General features: G+C 45.0%; 1 protein-coding gene across 8 annotated transcripts in view; it reads left to right on the top strand.

The window, feature by feature from the left end:
- LOC116429842 (uncharacterized) overlaps nucleotides 1-18025 on the top strand; it is a 129103-nt gene that overhangs the window by 43870 nt on the left and 67208 nt on the right. For 6 of the 8 annotated variants that reach the window (XM_031983222.2, XM_031983219.2, XM_031983220.2 and 3 more), the window contains one exon: nucleotides 16391-16438. The exons of 1 other annotated variant lie outside the window; for it this stretch is intronic. In XM_031983222.2, the coding sequence (XP_031839082.1) occupies nucleotides 16391-16438 (48 nt within the window). Of the gene's footprint in view, nucleotides 1-9069; nucleotides 9143-16390; nucleotides 16439-18025 lie in introns of those variants that run through there. One more of the 8 variants, XM_031983225.2, reaches the window with a different exon arrangement.

Below are 18025 nucleotides of genomic sequence, written 5' to 3'. Positions count from 1 at the left end.
AATTTCCTTTAGACCTCGTTCCAACCGTAGACGTTTAATACGACTCGCCAGCGAGGAACGAGCACACATTTCGACAACAAGGTCTTCGAACTGTGTATAATTCTCTTGCCTGAGTTCCAGTTCGTAAATTCAGTCGATTACCGCGTATAGCGCAATCAATGCGAACGCGCTCGGAGACCAACTCTAGCCGGCAGTTTAATTAGTGAATCGGGTTACCCGCGTTTCACCTGTACGCACAGGGAAATGAAGTCGGAGGTGAAGCCGCAGACCAAGACGCGAGAGTTCGCGGCGTCGAAAGAATGCCCCGATAAACAGCGCGGCATTCCGGCCGCGCGTAAAAGCGTATCGCGCGGAAACAGATGTCGCTGCGTACATAACACCGTGATTCCCCTTTCCACCGGGAACTCTGGGAGTCAGTCTTGTTCCAGGTTGTATTCGTTAGCACGTTCTGGCCGGGGTTAACGGGAGGTCACCGTGTCGGCGCTACCGTGGGTCGCACGGTGCCAGAGGCTAATGTGGATCGGAGTGCTTCTCTGACAAAGGGCGCCGTGAATCTTGGGAGTCTGCTGTTAAGGAGTATCTTGGGTTATCAGTGGACCGTCTGGGGTTGAGGTGTTGCTAAAGGGAGATTTGATTTAGGAAACTGAAACTGTGCAACGTGGCGACGAGGCTTGTACGGCGCTAAGCCAGGTCTTACGCATATCTGAGCTAGATTTTGAGTTAAGAGAAAGTCAGATCTGCAGTACGATTAGATTACATGTGAATATTAACGAATGATTCTGTTAGGATTAAATTGAGTCCAAGCTACGTCTACGATGCGGTCTCTTTAAGATTCGAGATAGGTCTAGATTAAACAAATGTAATACATCGAATTGAAGGTAGAAAGAAATTTATGATAAGGCTTCGTAAGATACTAGACAATTTACTGAAACCCATATTATTATTGAGATATTACAATTGCCAATAGAATCGCCTATCTAATGCTCCACTGCTGGCTCGTCAATCGAGGATCATTGTTCCAAGATTCCCATCGAACAATTCGATATTAAAATTAATGAGGAGCAGTACGACAAACAGACATCAGTGACAGGCTCCCTTCCATCGGTAACAAGCAATCGCGGAAGCTATTAGTCGAGAGCGTCTCGAAACCCCGGCGAAGCTGCAACAATAAAATCATGGCTAGTAATAAATGCGGCTGAAAGGAACGGATGAGATCTCGGAGGGGCGCAAGTGCTCCTTACAAATTTCACGGAAAGAATAATCCCCGACGCACTCCGTCGCGGAAACGATCGGGCAAACGGTCCTTTCTTCCGGCAGCGGAATGGTCGCGCGCAAAATGGCCGTCGGAGAGCCCGCGGACGCTTGTTAATTATGAAATATCGCGAACAATGCAGAAATTCGGCGCGGACGTTCCCGTTGTTCCGCTAACGGGGAAAAAATGCGGGCGCGGGCGGTCGGGTGTTGTTTTCAGCGCTAATTAATTCCGCGCCCGCCCACATTTCTAGCCGGTTTTTGTTTCGAGGAGTGGCGCGGGAGTGCCGTTCGCTTACCGAACGCTCCGAGTGCGAGCAACAATCGAAACTGGCAGAGAGCGGCGCTCTCGAAGTCCCCCCCCCCCCCCTTCCCTTCCGAAAAATTTTTCAACCGCGGGGAGTGGCTCTAGAGAGAGGTCTCGCTATTAATTGTTCCGTTTCGTTGTGCCGGGGACCGGGGTCCCGGCCGCCGTGCCGTTAATCGCGGAATTTTCGACGCTGTCGCAGCTTATGAAAATATTTTCGCGGCGAGCGACACGCTCGGGTTTAATTTAATTCGAGCGCCGGTGACGCGACCGCGTTTCTTCCGGCACTTAATCGGGTATTAATTATCCGAACATGGTCTATGACGGTGCCGACGGTCCGCGCGGTCGGTAATTAGAGTACCGGTTTTACGAGTATCTGTAGTTTATTTGTCGAACCAACTCCGACCTGAAGGAGAAACTTTCTGCACGTTGGCGCGAGTATTTCGACGATTAACCGGCAATCGATCGTGCGAGGATGATAATTAAATCGAAACTGAACGTTTATAGGGCTACCTAGATTTTCATGGAACTACATCATACTGATATCTAAAAGATTTACGGAGCTCGTCAATTTGACTGATACTGAATGCTTTAACCGTTATTCAGTAGCAGTTTATTGATTCGTGCAATTATGCGAAAGCACATTGTAATTTTGAAGCTGTAACTCTCGCGATCTATATAAACGGTCACGTAGTTCTCTAGAACCAATAGAATAAAGTGTAGAATAAACGTCCGTAAATCTAATGTTTGAATATACAGTCACTGCTGTTATCTATTAAATTTTCATCGTTCCATGGAACGTCGAGTAAATAAATTAGAGACTGTAACTTGTGAACTCAAGAGAACAGTTCAAAAATATAAACAGTTTTAACACTGAAAAGATAACGGACGTTTCCCTAATAAACCGTTAAGCAAATTGATTCGTCGATACGCAAGCTGAATCATAAATCAATGAAACTCTCAATAGAGTGTCTACAGTTTCACTCAGAGTTTCTACAGAAGAATTTCAGAAAGTCAATTGAACTGCTCGGTAGTTTTAGTGGTAATTTTCCCGAAGCGCCGCGTCGTCTCAAGGCACACCAATTGTCCCAATTCTTCCGTTGAAGAGCGTGCGCTCGTTCTCAGCGTCCGCCTCGACTGGTCGAGTTTACTGTAGTGATTCATCCGGCGTTTGCCACCGGAGAACTGACCAGGCCGGATCGTGTGAAAACGGACCGCAACGTTCTGCAAACAGCCAATGGAATAACGTTCCGCGGGGCAGGCGTGCTGATCGCACGACAAACGCGCGACGGCATTAACGACAGCCTTAGGGGCACTGACTTTTTCGCCGGAGACCCGGGACCGTATTCAGTCGACTGTCATAGCCATTCGCGACTTCTACACGTGAATGGATATGCGAGCGCCGTTGAAAGGCAGCTTTGAGAGGGGCTCCGGCTAACTTATCGTCCCGAAGAAAGCCACGCAGCCGTGAGACATCGCGATTGGCCTGACAGAGGGATGCCTCGAAATCCTCGGCAGATGTGCGCGGCAAACGTTTCTCTTACGGCCAAAGGGAACCTTTGCTGGGCAGATCAAGCGGAACAACCGGAATCATTTAACGTATTTATTGGTGACGTGTAGTATCGGAAAAATAGAATCGAAGTGACCACTGGTTAGACAATGTTATCGTGCTATCTGAGAAATGAATCGTCTAGACGGTGAATTAATATTGTCTAGAAGGTGATATGAGAATCATTGTTTCATTATTGATATAATAGTTGGAATAGTCGATGTTTTTAAAGGTAGAAGTTTTAGCGACATTTTGTATTTTAGAAGAATGGATTATGAATCTGTATGTATCAGTGGCATGATTTTTTGGTTTGAAGATTGATTACCGTATAAATTGGTAATTTTATGAAGATAATTCCAAAGTAGCCAACCGAGCCGCCTCATTTGAATCGCGTTACGCGTTTGATGTATATTATTAAGACACCAGGGGAGAGCTAACTCGAAATTATGCGTCTATGAGCAAGCACAGCGGAATATCCGTCCATAAATTTGGAAATTCGAAGTTTGTCCCGGGGTTTACACGCCCGAAGCTTCAGCTCGCCGGAAGCCGGGCTCCGAGCACGGTAAGAGGCTCCCCCGTAACTAGTTTTACTTTCCCCGCTTCAACTTTGCGCTTCGGAATGCACGGCCTCGTAAAAACTTGCGGAGAAACGACCGCGGTTTTACAGCACCGCGCGCGGCACTGCTCCGCAGTGTTTTCTCGTGCATCCAGCCGCTTGATCTTCCAGATTATTATTCGAATCCCCGTATAGCGCTTGCTCGAATTTCTAAGAGGGTAAGACCCGACCGAACGGGATCATTCTTTTCAATGAACGAACAAAAGGAAAACGGCGAGCGGAACAGGAAGAGAGGGGGATTATAGAGAACCATAGTCGAAAATGACACGAGATCAGTTAAACCACATTGTCTCCTCCTGCATCGAATTTGATCGATCTTCGAAATTAGTATCCGAATCCAATAACGATTCCTTGAATCTCCAAAGTGAGTAATATAAACCAGACAATCTAAGTGTTGAATATTTATTTGTAGAAATAAACAACACAGTTTGAAAAGCTAAGTGTATATTTATTAAAGTATGTAGTACGTTGCTTTACAAAAACTGAAAAACCCAATGCTGTTCAACGGTTGAGCGTTTGCTACGAACTGTACGAACGATACGGAGAAAAACGCTCAGCACGTGCAACAAAGAGATGGCTGTCCTCGGGAAAAACAACTGACCGCGAAACAGAGGACAGCACCAATGGATACCTTGCAGTCATTAAGTATATACTTCCTGCTCATTCTCAACACTAAGAAAAACCCCCCAAAATGGCAGAACGAGAGAAAAACAAAAAGTGAATCGTGGAAAACTGTAGCAGCGTATAACACGAGGGGAATCGAACCGCGAAAAGCGGTTTGAAATATGGCCGGGTTATATCGCGGCCGGACGAAGTGTTTCCGATCGAAAAGCGGCCGGAAAATTTCGTGGCCGCGCTAGGAGTGGCCTGTCCGCTGCTATTTATCGAATTTCGAGCGACGGCGCAGGTGGCGCGGCTTAGCGCCGCCGCGCAAATGTGACGGACGCGTCATACGGTTAGGGCGCTCGGATTAATCCTCTTCCGACGGGATCCGCGCTATCACCGGATATCTCGAAAAAATGCCGTGTTCGCCCGGTAATCTCGGATAATACGCGGGGAATTGGAAATTCTGGCGGCCGGCGTCCGAATTTCGCCGCTTCAACCTCTGCTCGTCCCGACTCTCGACGGAAGACAATAAAATCCCGTGCACGCGGCCGCGCCCGATGAGTCCCGGAAAAAATTGCCCTTCCCCCGAAAATGGAGTGGCTGCTAGAGCTGGCAGGTGATGATGATTTGTGATACTCCCCCGTTCTCGCCACGTGACACTCGCCGAACGTTTCGATGTTGATTGGCGCTTGTTTCCGTTCATGTGACCCACTTAACCTCAAAGCCGCCACGAAATGGCCGCCTAGTGGGAACGGTCTAGTTTAGATCCTCGGATCAATACGTTAACCCAATTGACGAATCTACATAATTCCATTGAGCCTGGAAAATGATTCGTCGTGGATCCAAGTATGCGATCCTCTTCTTCCGAACTATATCGTTAAGAAAATATTGTATCCGCGTTAGGTCCCGGCTAGACAAGCATAAAACCGTTCTCCCCCGCGTTTTACTTTTCCCCCATGAAAATATAAACCCGACGACTGGTTCGAAGATAAGGAGGAATTATTACTGGCGCTCCTAAGATCGTCCATTTAATAGAATACTGCCCCATGAAACCGGCATTCACGGTTCACGTTCCGGGATCCGGAACAACGGTTAAACGAACGTTCAAAGAATGGAACCAGCCGCGGATCGTCACGGGGAATCTCGACCCACGGGACACAATCTTTCATTTTACTGTCGCGGTTGTAGTTACGCGGCCCCGTTCTTACCGTCCCCGCCCCCATAAATAACAATTTTAGAGTCGCGCCGCGGTCTGAAGGAGGTTTACTGCAAAAATAAAAGACGGCGAACGGGGGCCGCGCCGCGATGTTTCGGCGGCGAATAACGCGCCGGTTCTCGAAAAACACGATTTTACGAGTGCGTCGCCTCTTCTTTTGCAACTTCCCCCCGCGAGAAAAACAACGGGGCGAGCGGCGGTGTGGCGGCGGTGGGTCCACGCGGAATTGTTCCGACCGCGAAGGAACACCGGCAGCAGGCCGTTCTCCCGGGGGCGCGATAATTTATTTCCTTTACAATTCCGTCAGTACAATGCGCGAGTTAAAATATTACCGGACCTTTATAACCGCCGCGCATCCCCACGCCGCTTCTTTCTGTCCGCCGTGAGATAGAAGGGACGCGAGCACGCGCGCTGCTTTCAGCGTAGGTGGAGGAGATATGGCGAGGTTATAAATTAAGCGAAGCGCTGAGAAGGGTGAACGTAAGTGGACGGGGCGAAGGAATAAAAACAATGAAGACGGAGCGAGCACCTTTCCCACTCTTAACCCCTCGCGATCCGAGGTATCCGAGGTTTTCTAGGTTGAAACTTGCATGAACGTTGCCATTCATATTGATTTCCTAGATTCTAAACGATTACAGTGCAAGTTCTTTTTAACGCTAGATTTACAGAACGCGTCAATTTGACGCAGACTGAATTTTGTAAACATTATTTGGTAAATGTTTTAATCGGTTTTCGTTGATCCAATTACACGAATATGAATCCTGATTGTCTATTTCTACATCTACAATTTCTAAAATCTAAGTGAACGAATATCAACTTCCCCAGAAATAATAGAATAAACTGTACAATAAATGCCCGTAAACCTAGTGTTAAATGCTGTTTAACCCTTTGCACTCGGGAGGTGACTCTCAGTCACGACTTGATTTCCTACAATGGAGCTATAAAGTTTGATATTTAATATTATACTTTATGTAATGCAACAATCTGAGAAATATTGACGTAAAATTGCTTTGTCCATCAATTCACGTGAATTTCTCGTCGAGTTGGTTTTACAAAGTATCGTCTTCATCTCGTCAGAAAATGTTGAAATATTTCTAGTGAAAAACTTCGGAGTGCAAAGGGTTAAATCTAAATTTTATATTATAGTGTTACTATAGTATAGACAATGAAAAGGTGGATCTTGAAAACTGGGAATAAATATATGTATTTAACACTAGGACTACCGTACCAGTCAAAATGACTGGTTTCGGTCTTTTGTTTAGCAATTATTGATATCTTCGAAGCATTGAATATTCGGAATGATTTTGAAAATAAATAGTTTCACTTGAGTACTATAAGGAGTGTCTGAGGAAACTGAAAATAATCTATTGTTACAGTTTTTATAGGAATTGCATATTAATCGTATTAAATGCTCGGTAGTTCTAGTGTTAATAAAATACAGCTAAAACTATGGTCAAAATATAAAATATGGAAACAACACGGACAACGCGTAAAAAGTACAACTCGATGCCACGGAGGCCAACACACGACTCTGCTCTCGCACTCATACTCATTCTTTCATTCACTCTTAAAAATACTTTAACCTACACTAAAAATTCTAGATACTACAATATTGTAATAATTCAAGAAATACTGGAATTGTATTTACACGCGGCGTAATTTGGAGATTATGTGTAATTATTGTACGAACCGGTTAAATATTCAACTAATCAAGTTTCTGGAAACAAAGCGAGGTTTAAAAAGAGATTTCCGCGAAGTCGGCGCATACGATTACCACTTGCAGATCCCGTGGGAACCGGAAAGTTACATGAATGAGTTTTTCTTTGTGAACGACGATTCAAGGTTGGAGCAAGGTAAATATGAAAATTGAAGGGGGTTTAAAAACCGTAAATGAAGCTTTCGTGTTCCGACCGGCAAAGCTTCTGTCCGAGTAAAACGAGGGCCGTGTTCGTTCTCCGGTGCCGTGTTGTCGTTCGCAGGAAAATCGTTGTTGAAAAAGGCATTGTTTCAATATGCATTGGACGAGGATCGTGTTACGTCGAATTTAATCCTCTCTTGCCCAAGAGAAAGAAAGAGTAGTGCTTCCGTTGCTCCGGTGTGGATTAACATGAAACAGAATGCATACGCTGGTTACGTTTCGCTTTAGGTTGTCTATTAAAACAAAATGGTTAGCACGCTGACCGCGATGAGAATTTTTAGCGGATTATCTTCGCTTTCACAGCGACAAATGATACTAGAAACGTAGACAAATAATTAGAACTAATTATTATTTGGAGTCACTGTTATATTATACTATTATCTAATTATCGACGTCAAATATTTTCATTTGACAATATTCTTACCATTATCATTAGTCCAGTGATCACCATGACAGTCAACAATCTAATAATCTTGCATAATTGCACACGATCTGAATATTAACCCATAGCACTCCACCTGATTTTCCAATCTACCAGCAATTCCAAGATATTTTTAGTCCTCGTGATGAATATGAAAAAGTATTATAACATTTCTTAGATTTTTTGTTTGTTCTTGGGAAAAGATTCGCGTTGCAGCAAATGCAATAATCATAGAGTAGTTTTTTCACTTTTGATCATCGAAATGTTTAATGATCATAGGGTAGTTTATTCATTTTTGATCACCGAAATGTTTAATAATCGTAGAGTAGTTTTTTCAATTTTGATCATTGAAATGTTTAACCCTTTGAACTCTGTAGGCTGCAATATTGCACCAGTTCTAATATCAAATATTTTAACGAATCAAAGAAACTACCCTAAAATTATCAGATTTTTATCCTAAGAAGGAAAATAAAAAATCGAAGGAATGTGGTAGCATTTTTCATTTTCACTAGAGATACCATAAAAATTAGTTACAGTTGCTGATAAATTACAAAACTATCTGGAGTGCTAAAGGTTAATAATATAAGTGGTTCCCTAGTACAGCCTACAGAGTGCAAAGGGTTAAAACTACCGAGCAGTTCAATTGACTTTCCGAAATTCCCCCACAACTTCAAAGGTGCATCTATCGAGACTTTAATTGATTTATAATTCAGTTTGCTTATCGATAGATCAATTTCTTTAATAACTCCTCAGATAAATGTCTGTCATCTCTTTAGTAATCGCGAAAAGAAATCAGGATTGAGTCAGTTTGACCTGTCCGATAGTTTTAGCGTTAAAAATTCAAAATTTTTAGAGAACGAACGCGACAGATGACGATGTATCGGGATACGCGGCTCGGGTGCGGAGCATAAAAAATCCAGGGAAGTTGAACGTCCGAAGAGATTTCGCAACGACGCCGCCGCGTTCTAAAGAGCGCCCTTGGGCGTCGTCTGGCGTAACTTCGTGCCGCCTTTCAAGGGAAAGTAAGAACAAACCGTAGAGCCAGCGGGATAAGAGAAGCACGTCGCGGGAGCGAAACTTGGCCAAACTTTCCATAAGTCACGGTCCCTGGCCTATTAATGCGAAAGAAGGTGGCTCGGTGACGGCACCATTTTGTCCTCGTCGTCTAACCAGTCCGGGGACATTGTTCCAGCCGCTGACTTCGGCAAACTACGAAAAAGACTGTGATCGTAATTCAATCCCAACCTAATGGTGCGCTGTAAGTACACGGATTTTTTTATATTTATAATACAATATAAAAAAGTCGATACTAACCCTACAGTAAAATAACATAGATAACACGGAACAATTCCAAGGAACCTAAATTCCACGTTACGATCCTTTCCTCGTTCAAAATGCAATTGAAAGTCTATAAAAGCAATTACCTAATGTTCGTCTGTTCCTCAAGTCGAAAATCAATTTACGAGCGACGTAAACGGTAAAACACTTATCAAATCAGAAGCAACACAAAAGACTCAAGGTTCCCCTTACACCGTTAAAATGCACAACCATCAAGAACAACACTGTAACGCAAAGACGCATCAATTAACGTCGAATCGCCTAAAGCTAGGCAACCAAGGATTCGCGTTTGCGAACCCAATTTCGTTTTACAGCCACTTAACGGTGGCGCGCGAATGAAGAAGCGGAATTCGTTACGCGAGGTAACGAGGACGGCGGCCCTCGCCGTCGAAAGGAAAGGGGATAGAAAAAGCCGTAGAAAAAGGCGGAGGGCAGTAAACGGGGAAAGGAAACGTCTTCGATCAACGCGGCCCGTGATCCTGTTCGCCGCCGGCGGACTCCCCGGCTCGCCGGTAATACAAGGCGAGAACGAAAGGAGGATGATCTCCCCGTGTTCCCCCCGCGCCGGCGGAATGATGAATGCAAGAGGTTCAGCGCCGGCGGAGGAGGAACCGGAAGAAAGCCGGAGGACGCTGTTCCCGCCCGCGACGATCACGGGCCGTGACACCGGCGCCGGAATACTAATCGGTCCTACGGAATGAAATTCTTTTTTCAGGACGAGACACCGGGTGGAACAGCTCTTCCTCCCGGGGAGCAAATTTTCGAGCGTTTCTGGGCCGGGCAAGGTGTCGAGGACCGTGTAACGTTATTAATTGCGGCGGGGCACGCTGCCCGCGCGATGGAAATTGCACGCGGAATAGCAGGTGTTCCGCGAGATTTTTTAATTTGCTCCAATGGACCAGTTTCCGTTTACACGAAATTGCACGGCCGGTGTTTCCTTTTCGGGGATGCAGCTGAAAATAATCGTTGGATAGAAGGGAGGTAGTAGGGTACGTTTGTAATGGAGATTATGAGAGTGTAAAGATAGAGTGTGCTGGAATAAGGGAGGCGAAGTTTCTGAAGAGAATGTGGTCGATTATTTGGATAGGTACCTGGAGAATCGTGAATGGATTAACTTGGATGCATTGTTGTAGAAGTGACTAAAAATTAATGGTGAATCGTTGGTAGAAGGGAGTTGTTTTGTATGAAGTTAGGAAGGTGAAGTTAGTTTTCTAGAGACGATTTGAAGTGTTTTGATAATTACCGATAAAAATGGATTAATGGATTAATTTGAACATATTGTTCTAAGAGAAGTGACTAAAAATTGAGAGTGAATCGTTAATAGAAAGCAGTTGTTCATTTTGTATGAAGTTAGGAAGGTGAAGTTAGCTTTTTGGATATTATTTGATGAAGTCTTTTGATAATTAACGATAAAAATGGATTATTGGATTAATTTGAACGTATTGTTCGAGGAGAAGTTACTAAAAATGAATAGTGAATCGTTGATAGAAGTGTGTTGTACATTTTGTATGAAGTTGGAAGGTGAAGTTAGTTTTTGTGATATGATTTGAAGTCTTTTGATAATTATCGATAAAAATGGATTAATGGATTAATTTGAACGTATTGTTCGAGGAGAAGCTGACTAAGATCAATGACTGATCGTTGCCCTCTAGTGGTAGCGTCACCTAACTGTCCCTGACAGGCGAACGAAGAACCGGGGACGATAGCTGCCGTAATCTCCGGGCAGGAGAGCGAAATAAACGCGGAATAATGGCGCAGGTTGTTGTTACGCGATATAATACGGCAGAGGGGCACAGAATAAGGTAGCAGCAGCAGCAGCCAGCCAGCCCAGCTCTGTCTCTAAATGCAAACGGCACGGGCCAAGCGTGACGGCCGGGTAATCCGATGCGCCCGGAGAATGTCGTTTTGCACATTATTTTTCTCTGTCTCCGGGAAATTTCGAACCGGCTGCGCTCTCACGGTGGTAGGGAAAATCTCGTCGCGACGAAATAAATTCAGTTCCCCCCGTTAGTTTCATTTCTATAAAAGAGCTGCACAAAGTTCCATGGAATATTTCACTGTCGCTACGGAACACCTTGCGGATCTCGTTACTGCATTAGATTATCGGGGACACTTTTCTCTTTCGGATCCGCCGCTATGGAAGACAGTCGAGCCATCCATCTTCTCGAACGACTCGAAACTCTCTAACAGTTCACTTCAATATTAATACAGAGGAATTGACACGAGCTGATCATTAGATGGTAACATAAATAAGTTCAGATTCCGTGTATTTCGATTCCAAGAAACATCTGATTTATTTGAATCTAGTACCGTTACTTCGCTGCTTCGCAAAATTAAAAGGAATATCAATATATCGTGACAATATTAGTATTATATTATAGTAATATAATACAGGTAATATATTATATTATTATATATATTACTATAATATAATATAATATACTACATATTATTATAATATAATATAATACCAATACTGTTACGATATATTGAAATTCTTATTAATTTGGCGAAGTAACGGTACTAGATTCAAATAAATCAGATGCTTTTTGGAATCGAAATACACGAAATCTGAACTTATTTATGTTACTATCTAATGGTGGATTCGTATCAATTCTTGCGCATTAATTTTGAAGTGAACTGTTAGATTATCAATATTATAATATCAATATAACATCGATACCAACATTAATTCCAACCTTCCAAGGAATATTCCAAAGCGAACCACTAAGTGGGTTACACGGGGATCTCGATAAAAAGCTTGCGCTGAGAACGACGTTCGCCGTCTGCGCAGTTTTCATCGCCATCTCTCACAATCAGAGCGACCGTGAAATTTATTGCTTCCGTAGCCCGGGTCGTTCGTGAATTTTGAACGCTCGTCGGCCTAAGTAACAATGCACCCGATAATGATAACCCGAAGTTATCGCGAGCAACGGCCAGAGGAGATGAAAACGGAGATGGAAGTCTCGAAGCGGAGATTGTTTCGCAGACCGGGCGAGGCAGCGCGTGTACAGGCGGGGCCGAAAGTTTCCCGACGACTTTCGCGGCCGGTGCCACGCGAATCCGCTCGACGATTTCATTTTCTAAAGATTTCCACCGTGCCCTCTCCCTTCAGCCCCGGCGACCACAAAGTTGCGGAAGCCGGTCTCGCAAATGGCAGCAACGTTTTAAGGGTCTACTCGACGACGGAACACGGGTGAAACGTTTGCAAGCGACTGCGACTCGGGAAAAGGAACGCGAGCTTTTTAATCTCTCGAGAAGAGCGAAGAGCAGCGGATCACGAAGATCGAGATTAATTGAGTATCGTGTCCCACACTGAACCACCTTGTTTTTTCAGTGAATTCCAAGTTCAACGGGACACCATCTGCAGCGAGTATATTCAAATAATTTCCCAATGAGCTACAAACTATTTAGAAGTCAGCTACTGATCACACACGATCACGCGTCAAACCGTTCGTTACACGCGGCTCCATGATAGGATCTCTAGTTTACAGACGTAACAGTCGAAATGTAAACACGCGTCCCCTATAATTACACATCACGCCCCACCTAATTCCCTTTCACGAAATATTAACGCGCCGGTTATTCGAGCATCGCGCGTGGCTCGAGAACACCGCTGTTTAATTAACGAAGTTTGCCTATTGTGCCCCGTTAATATCCACCGCGGCCGGGCGGGCGGCGTCTAGATCGTCGTATCACGGGGAAGATATCCGTCCATTTTTCTCGCGATAATGCGACCAATTCCCCGGCACAAAGGTGTCCCGGGGAAGCCGTTGGAGGGATATGGATTCAGCCCATTTGCCAAACTGAACAATGGTAGCCCGGCGACCGCGGTTATCCCGGAATCAATCAAATCCCGTTGCTCGCGGAATCCCTACGGCAATTACACCGAGAAATTCCCGTGGATTAATTTCTTTCGCGGCGGCATTAATCCGGCGCCGTGGAGGGGCGGGGGAAATAGTCGGCTTAATATTCACGGGACATCGAGCCGAGTAATTATTTTTCTAATTCGCCGTGCCGCGCTGGAAGGGGCGTGGCCGCGCGTCGGCGATCATTAGCGTCGTTAATTTGCCGCGCGAGGAGGGAAGCGTGTTTTCGCGAGCACCCCGTGTGCACGGACATCGCGCGAGCAGCTCGGCCGCCAAGGAAAATAGGATGATTCGACGAAGCCACTCGAGCCAGCCGGTTATTTCGGAGCGGTGGTTGTTCGAGCGGTGGTTTCCGCGCGGTTGTTTTGGGAGCCGGCGCGCGCTCCGGCCATTTCAGACAATTTCGCAGCCGCGAACCGCTCTCCCGGGCCAGCCGGGTCGACAATTTCTTGCGAAAACAACCCCCGACGCGCTGAATTAAAGAGGCAGCCGCGCCACTCTTGTGTAATTAACTCGATCGGCACAAATATTTTCGTTGACACGCCGCGCGAGACCGATGGGCCCACTTCTACGCGCGCGGTCCTGATAGGAGGAGTGCGCGACCGCTCGAGTATTTTACGACTTCCGATGGGTATTTTTGGTGGAATTAATTTTGGCGGAGGAAGTCGAATATTGCTTTCTTTCGTAGATTCGTAATATCGCAGAAAGATTCTCTGATGCGATTTTGTTTAGATATTGATGGTACTTTTTGGTGAGAGGTTGAATTGTTTTATTTTAATAATAATATTCATAGTACTATTATTCTTTTTACTACTATACTTTTTAATAATAATATAGAACTTAGAGAATAAAATATACTTGAGTTGGTAACTCACTCATGGGCATGCATAATTTACAATTTATTAATCAGCTTTCAGTTTTAGAGATCTTAGGAAAATGTACGTATTACAAAATGGATACTTTGAACGTTTTAATAGATTTTTGTCGGTTTTCTATTTACAATTATATACAAATGTTGTACAATGTAGTCTTTGGTTCGATACGTCCTTTCTTCGCTCGAAGACTGCTTTGTCTTCGTTTACTCTGAACAACTCCTTAGCGACCAGTTTATTTCAACCGCCTTCAGACCCTAAGGGTTGGTTCAGCCGTGCGTACTGGAGGGACGAGTTCGATATATCGCAACCTCTTCAATTCGATGTATCGCAACAGAACTGTGACATTACCCCTTAGCGCTCCAGGTTGTTTTGAAATCTATCAGCAACCGCAACTAATTTTATAGTATTCCTAGCGAAAATGAGAAATGCTATAATATTTCTTCAATCTCTTAGTTTCCTTCTTAGTAGAAAATTTGGTTCTGTGGAAAATCTAATAATTTTAGGGTAGCTTCTTTAACCCTTTGACCTATCATTTCTTTCTCAACTCTGATCGATACGGCTACCTTGGCATTAATAATTTATTGGAAAAAGAGAAAAATTCTAAGCAGATGTTATTCCTATATTTCCTTTTGAGTATAATAGTTGATTACAGAGGAACAATATTTACTTTGAATTCGAATAAACTGAGTAACGTATATATTTGTTGAATCATGTTGAAGATCTTCACCATGAGTCTCACTCGTTGTTGTAGGGCAAGGGGTTAAGATTCATTAAAATATGTAATATTATAACTGGTGCAATATCGGAGCCTACGGAGTTCAAAGGGTTAAATATAACATTAATACAGAATTTCGTAATTTCCGTCAAAGCAAATGGCAACCGCGTGGCACCTTTGTATTCTTTCTCAAATCTTGTTCTCCCCTTTGTTTCCATTTCCGCTGAGTAAAACGGAGCGTCTAGGTGGTTTAACTTTCTTCTGAAACTAGTTATTTGGCTGGTTATACTAGGAATATGTACATACAAAGCGGCAGTACGTTCAGTGTTAACAATTCATTGCGTCCCAGCAGAGCAGCGGTATTAACTAGCACGGATAAAAACGCTGTGTTTTTTCCGAATGTCAGGTTTCCCATCCGCAAACGGCGCGGGAATATAGCTCGCGTGTGTATCGAACTCCGCGTAAACTATCGAAATACCAGAAAAAATCGTAACTGCTGGAAGCAAGCGCTGGACCGTTGCCAGGCGTTCGTTCCGTTTAAAAAAATTCCTCGCTGAAAAGTTCCGTGGCACTCGGATGAATAGACTGTTCCTAATCACGGTACAATTGCGTTACGCGCAACTCGAGGCCGGACCGTGGAATATCAAAACCGTGACCAGCGGCAAGAGGTTCGAAACGGGTTTAAAATTATACGGCGCCGGAGATTTCACGCGGATTTTCATATTCCTGGAAATTTATGCGACCGGAACCTGTCATCCGTTTCCCTTTTTAATTTCCTGCCTCCATTGATTCGATCGGGCTTCGAGCGCTGGGTGGAAAAAAAAGTTGCATGAAAATGGCACCGGCGAGGAATAATATTTTACAGCAGAAGGTCGTCGCCGCGGGGCCTCGGCCGTTGAAATTTCGCGCAAAACGCCGCGGAGAGCGCTCTTGATGTGACGCCCGTTGTTTTACGCGTGGCGTGAAAACAAAAATTGCCGCAGAGGAAGAACCGAGAGAGACGGGAGGGGAAAAAAGACGACAAGGCGTTTTAATTTATCTCCCATCGACGTCCACTCGCGGGTTCCATGATAAATCGAGGACCAATTTTTCCGCGCGGACGCGTCCGTGCAGAATTTAGCGTAATTCTCCCAGTCAAGCTATCCCGCGTATCGCTGTCGGCCGGCGTGATCCACGTACGAAATGTATTGCTCAATTAGCAAAAAAAATGTCGGCCACGCGGAGCGGGCCGGTTGAAAAGGGTTCGTACGGGGGGACGCGCAGCGCGCGGGTCCGCCGTGGTTCCTTTCGGCCGTGATTGAATCGGGGGGAGTCAAAGCGTTTCCGTCGGGCACCGTTGAAAATTAAAAAAGCGCCGACTGAAAAATCCAATAAATTTTCCCGCGGCGCCGCAGTCAAGTTCTGTCGGTGACGTGCCGCATTATTTCGAAATGTTTAACGAACTTCCGCCGGCTAAAAACGAATCCTAACACGGTTCCGCGAGTTTCCGCCGGCGAAGCTCGCGCTAAATTTATTCCGTTTATACACCGCCGAATACCGGACGCAATATGTTTTTACTTTAATAACGAGACAAAGCTATAACTTTGTAATAACTTCGATAACGGAACCTCCCGGCCGAGAATTTTACGATCGAATATTAGCGGCGCGCGATGTTCCTAGCGCGCGGCTCATCGAATTTTCAATGTTAACTACCGTGCTATTTGTTTCAGGTGGAAGCATGGGAGCCGGGAAGAAGCGCTCGCGCCGGACAACGCGACGTGAGTCCGCCATATTGCATTTCCAAACGAAATTTCCGCGCTCGGTCGTTCCAGCGAACCGATGCCGGGCAATTTCATTGCCGGCCGGGCTTCAGACGCGACGCGTGTAGGAAATATAAAATTGATCGTGCCAGCGGGCACGCGCTTTTTTTCGGCTCCGCGTTTAATTTTCAATTCGCAATTTCCTTAACCGTGTGCGAGTGAGCGGCGCGCACGCCCCGCTGGAACTAGTTAACGGAACGCCGCCGTTCCCCGGCGTTTCACGGCCGCGTTGCGTGAATTTTTGCGACGCGCGATATCGGATCAAATTCGCCTCGAAATTCCGCCGGCCGGCAGAGCCGGGAATAATAACAAGCGTTTTACGAGGCCGAAACGTGTTCCGGCAGGCATAATTGGTCGGAGAAACGAATTTATAACGCGCGTGTACGTACCTATTCCGCACCGGCAAATCTATACACCTACTTCGCCTGGCCGGTCGAAAGTGATTAAAAAATTTCCTGCTTTCACGGGAACCACGCGGGAAATCCAATGAAATCCCCCATGATAAATTCTATATTATTGAAATGTTAGATTTAGAAATATTTAAATGAACCGTTTCATCGCATCGAATCTTTGGCAAGATGAGAAAACGCTTCGATCTGCTCGGTATATTCGTACAAGCAATATTTGCACGATTTACTATGAAGAACTGCTTCAACAACTTTGGGACAGTTATTCTCTCTTCCGAGTGTCTGAATCAGCGCAGTTATTCTGATTGATCTCACGGAGGCTCTAATGCAGGCAAAAAATCGCTGTTACAAGTTTATTGGAATTTTCAGAGGATTTCCGTAAGCGCGGAGAATCCGTGTGCGACAAATATAGGCAGCATTGTCGACCTATCGCGATGTGTTTGGTGAAGAAATAATAGAGATCGGGGTTCGTGGAATGAATCGAACCGGAGCTTCGATACCCCGATAGTGGTGGAACAACAACGCGACCAGTTCGTTGCTTTTCTTTTCCCGCGCAAATTCGATTTCCCGGCTGACGATATTAACTTACCTCACTCCCCGCGAGAGAGGAAAGGAAGAGGAGGATGGGTAGATGGGGAAAATAGCCGCGGCGGCTCACGCGGAAATCTATGTAGTGCACTTTACCATCCGCCGCGCGCCGATGAATAAACCAATGCCGCCGGTGCTTTGGCCCGTTGCTGCAGGCATTATTAGCCCACTACGGCTCGTTGTTGTACCGAGTATCATTAATCCGACTGATATCGGAGTAGCAAGCGCTTTGCCGAAGCTATTTACCCGTCTACATTTCCGTTCGAGGCCCGGCAAATCAGTTTCGTGCCGAGGCGAGGTTGTCCTTTTTCTTGGCGATAAGGAGAATTTGTCAACGAAGGTGAAACGTGTCTTCTTAGAGGAGTATGATAAGTTTATTGATAAGGTTATTGATTCATAAATCATAGGAATATACTCTTTTGGTGAAAAGAAAGAACTGTTTAACCCTTTGCACTCTGTAGACGCCTCTTCGTCAATTGGTTTGACTCAGCAGAATAAAGTTTGATAATAGATATTAAACTTTGACAATGTATCGATATGAGGAATATTG

This window comes from Nomia melanderi, chromosome 1 (genome assembly GCF_051020985.1).
Source record: "Nomia melanderi isolate GNS246 chromosome 1, iyNomMela1, whole genome shotgun sequence".
Taxonomy (NCBI): Eukaryota; Metazoa; Arthropoda; class Insecta; order Hymenoptera; family Halictidae; genus Nomia; species Nomia melanderi.
This window is presented reverse-complemented; position numbering and strand designations above follow the sequence as displayed.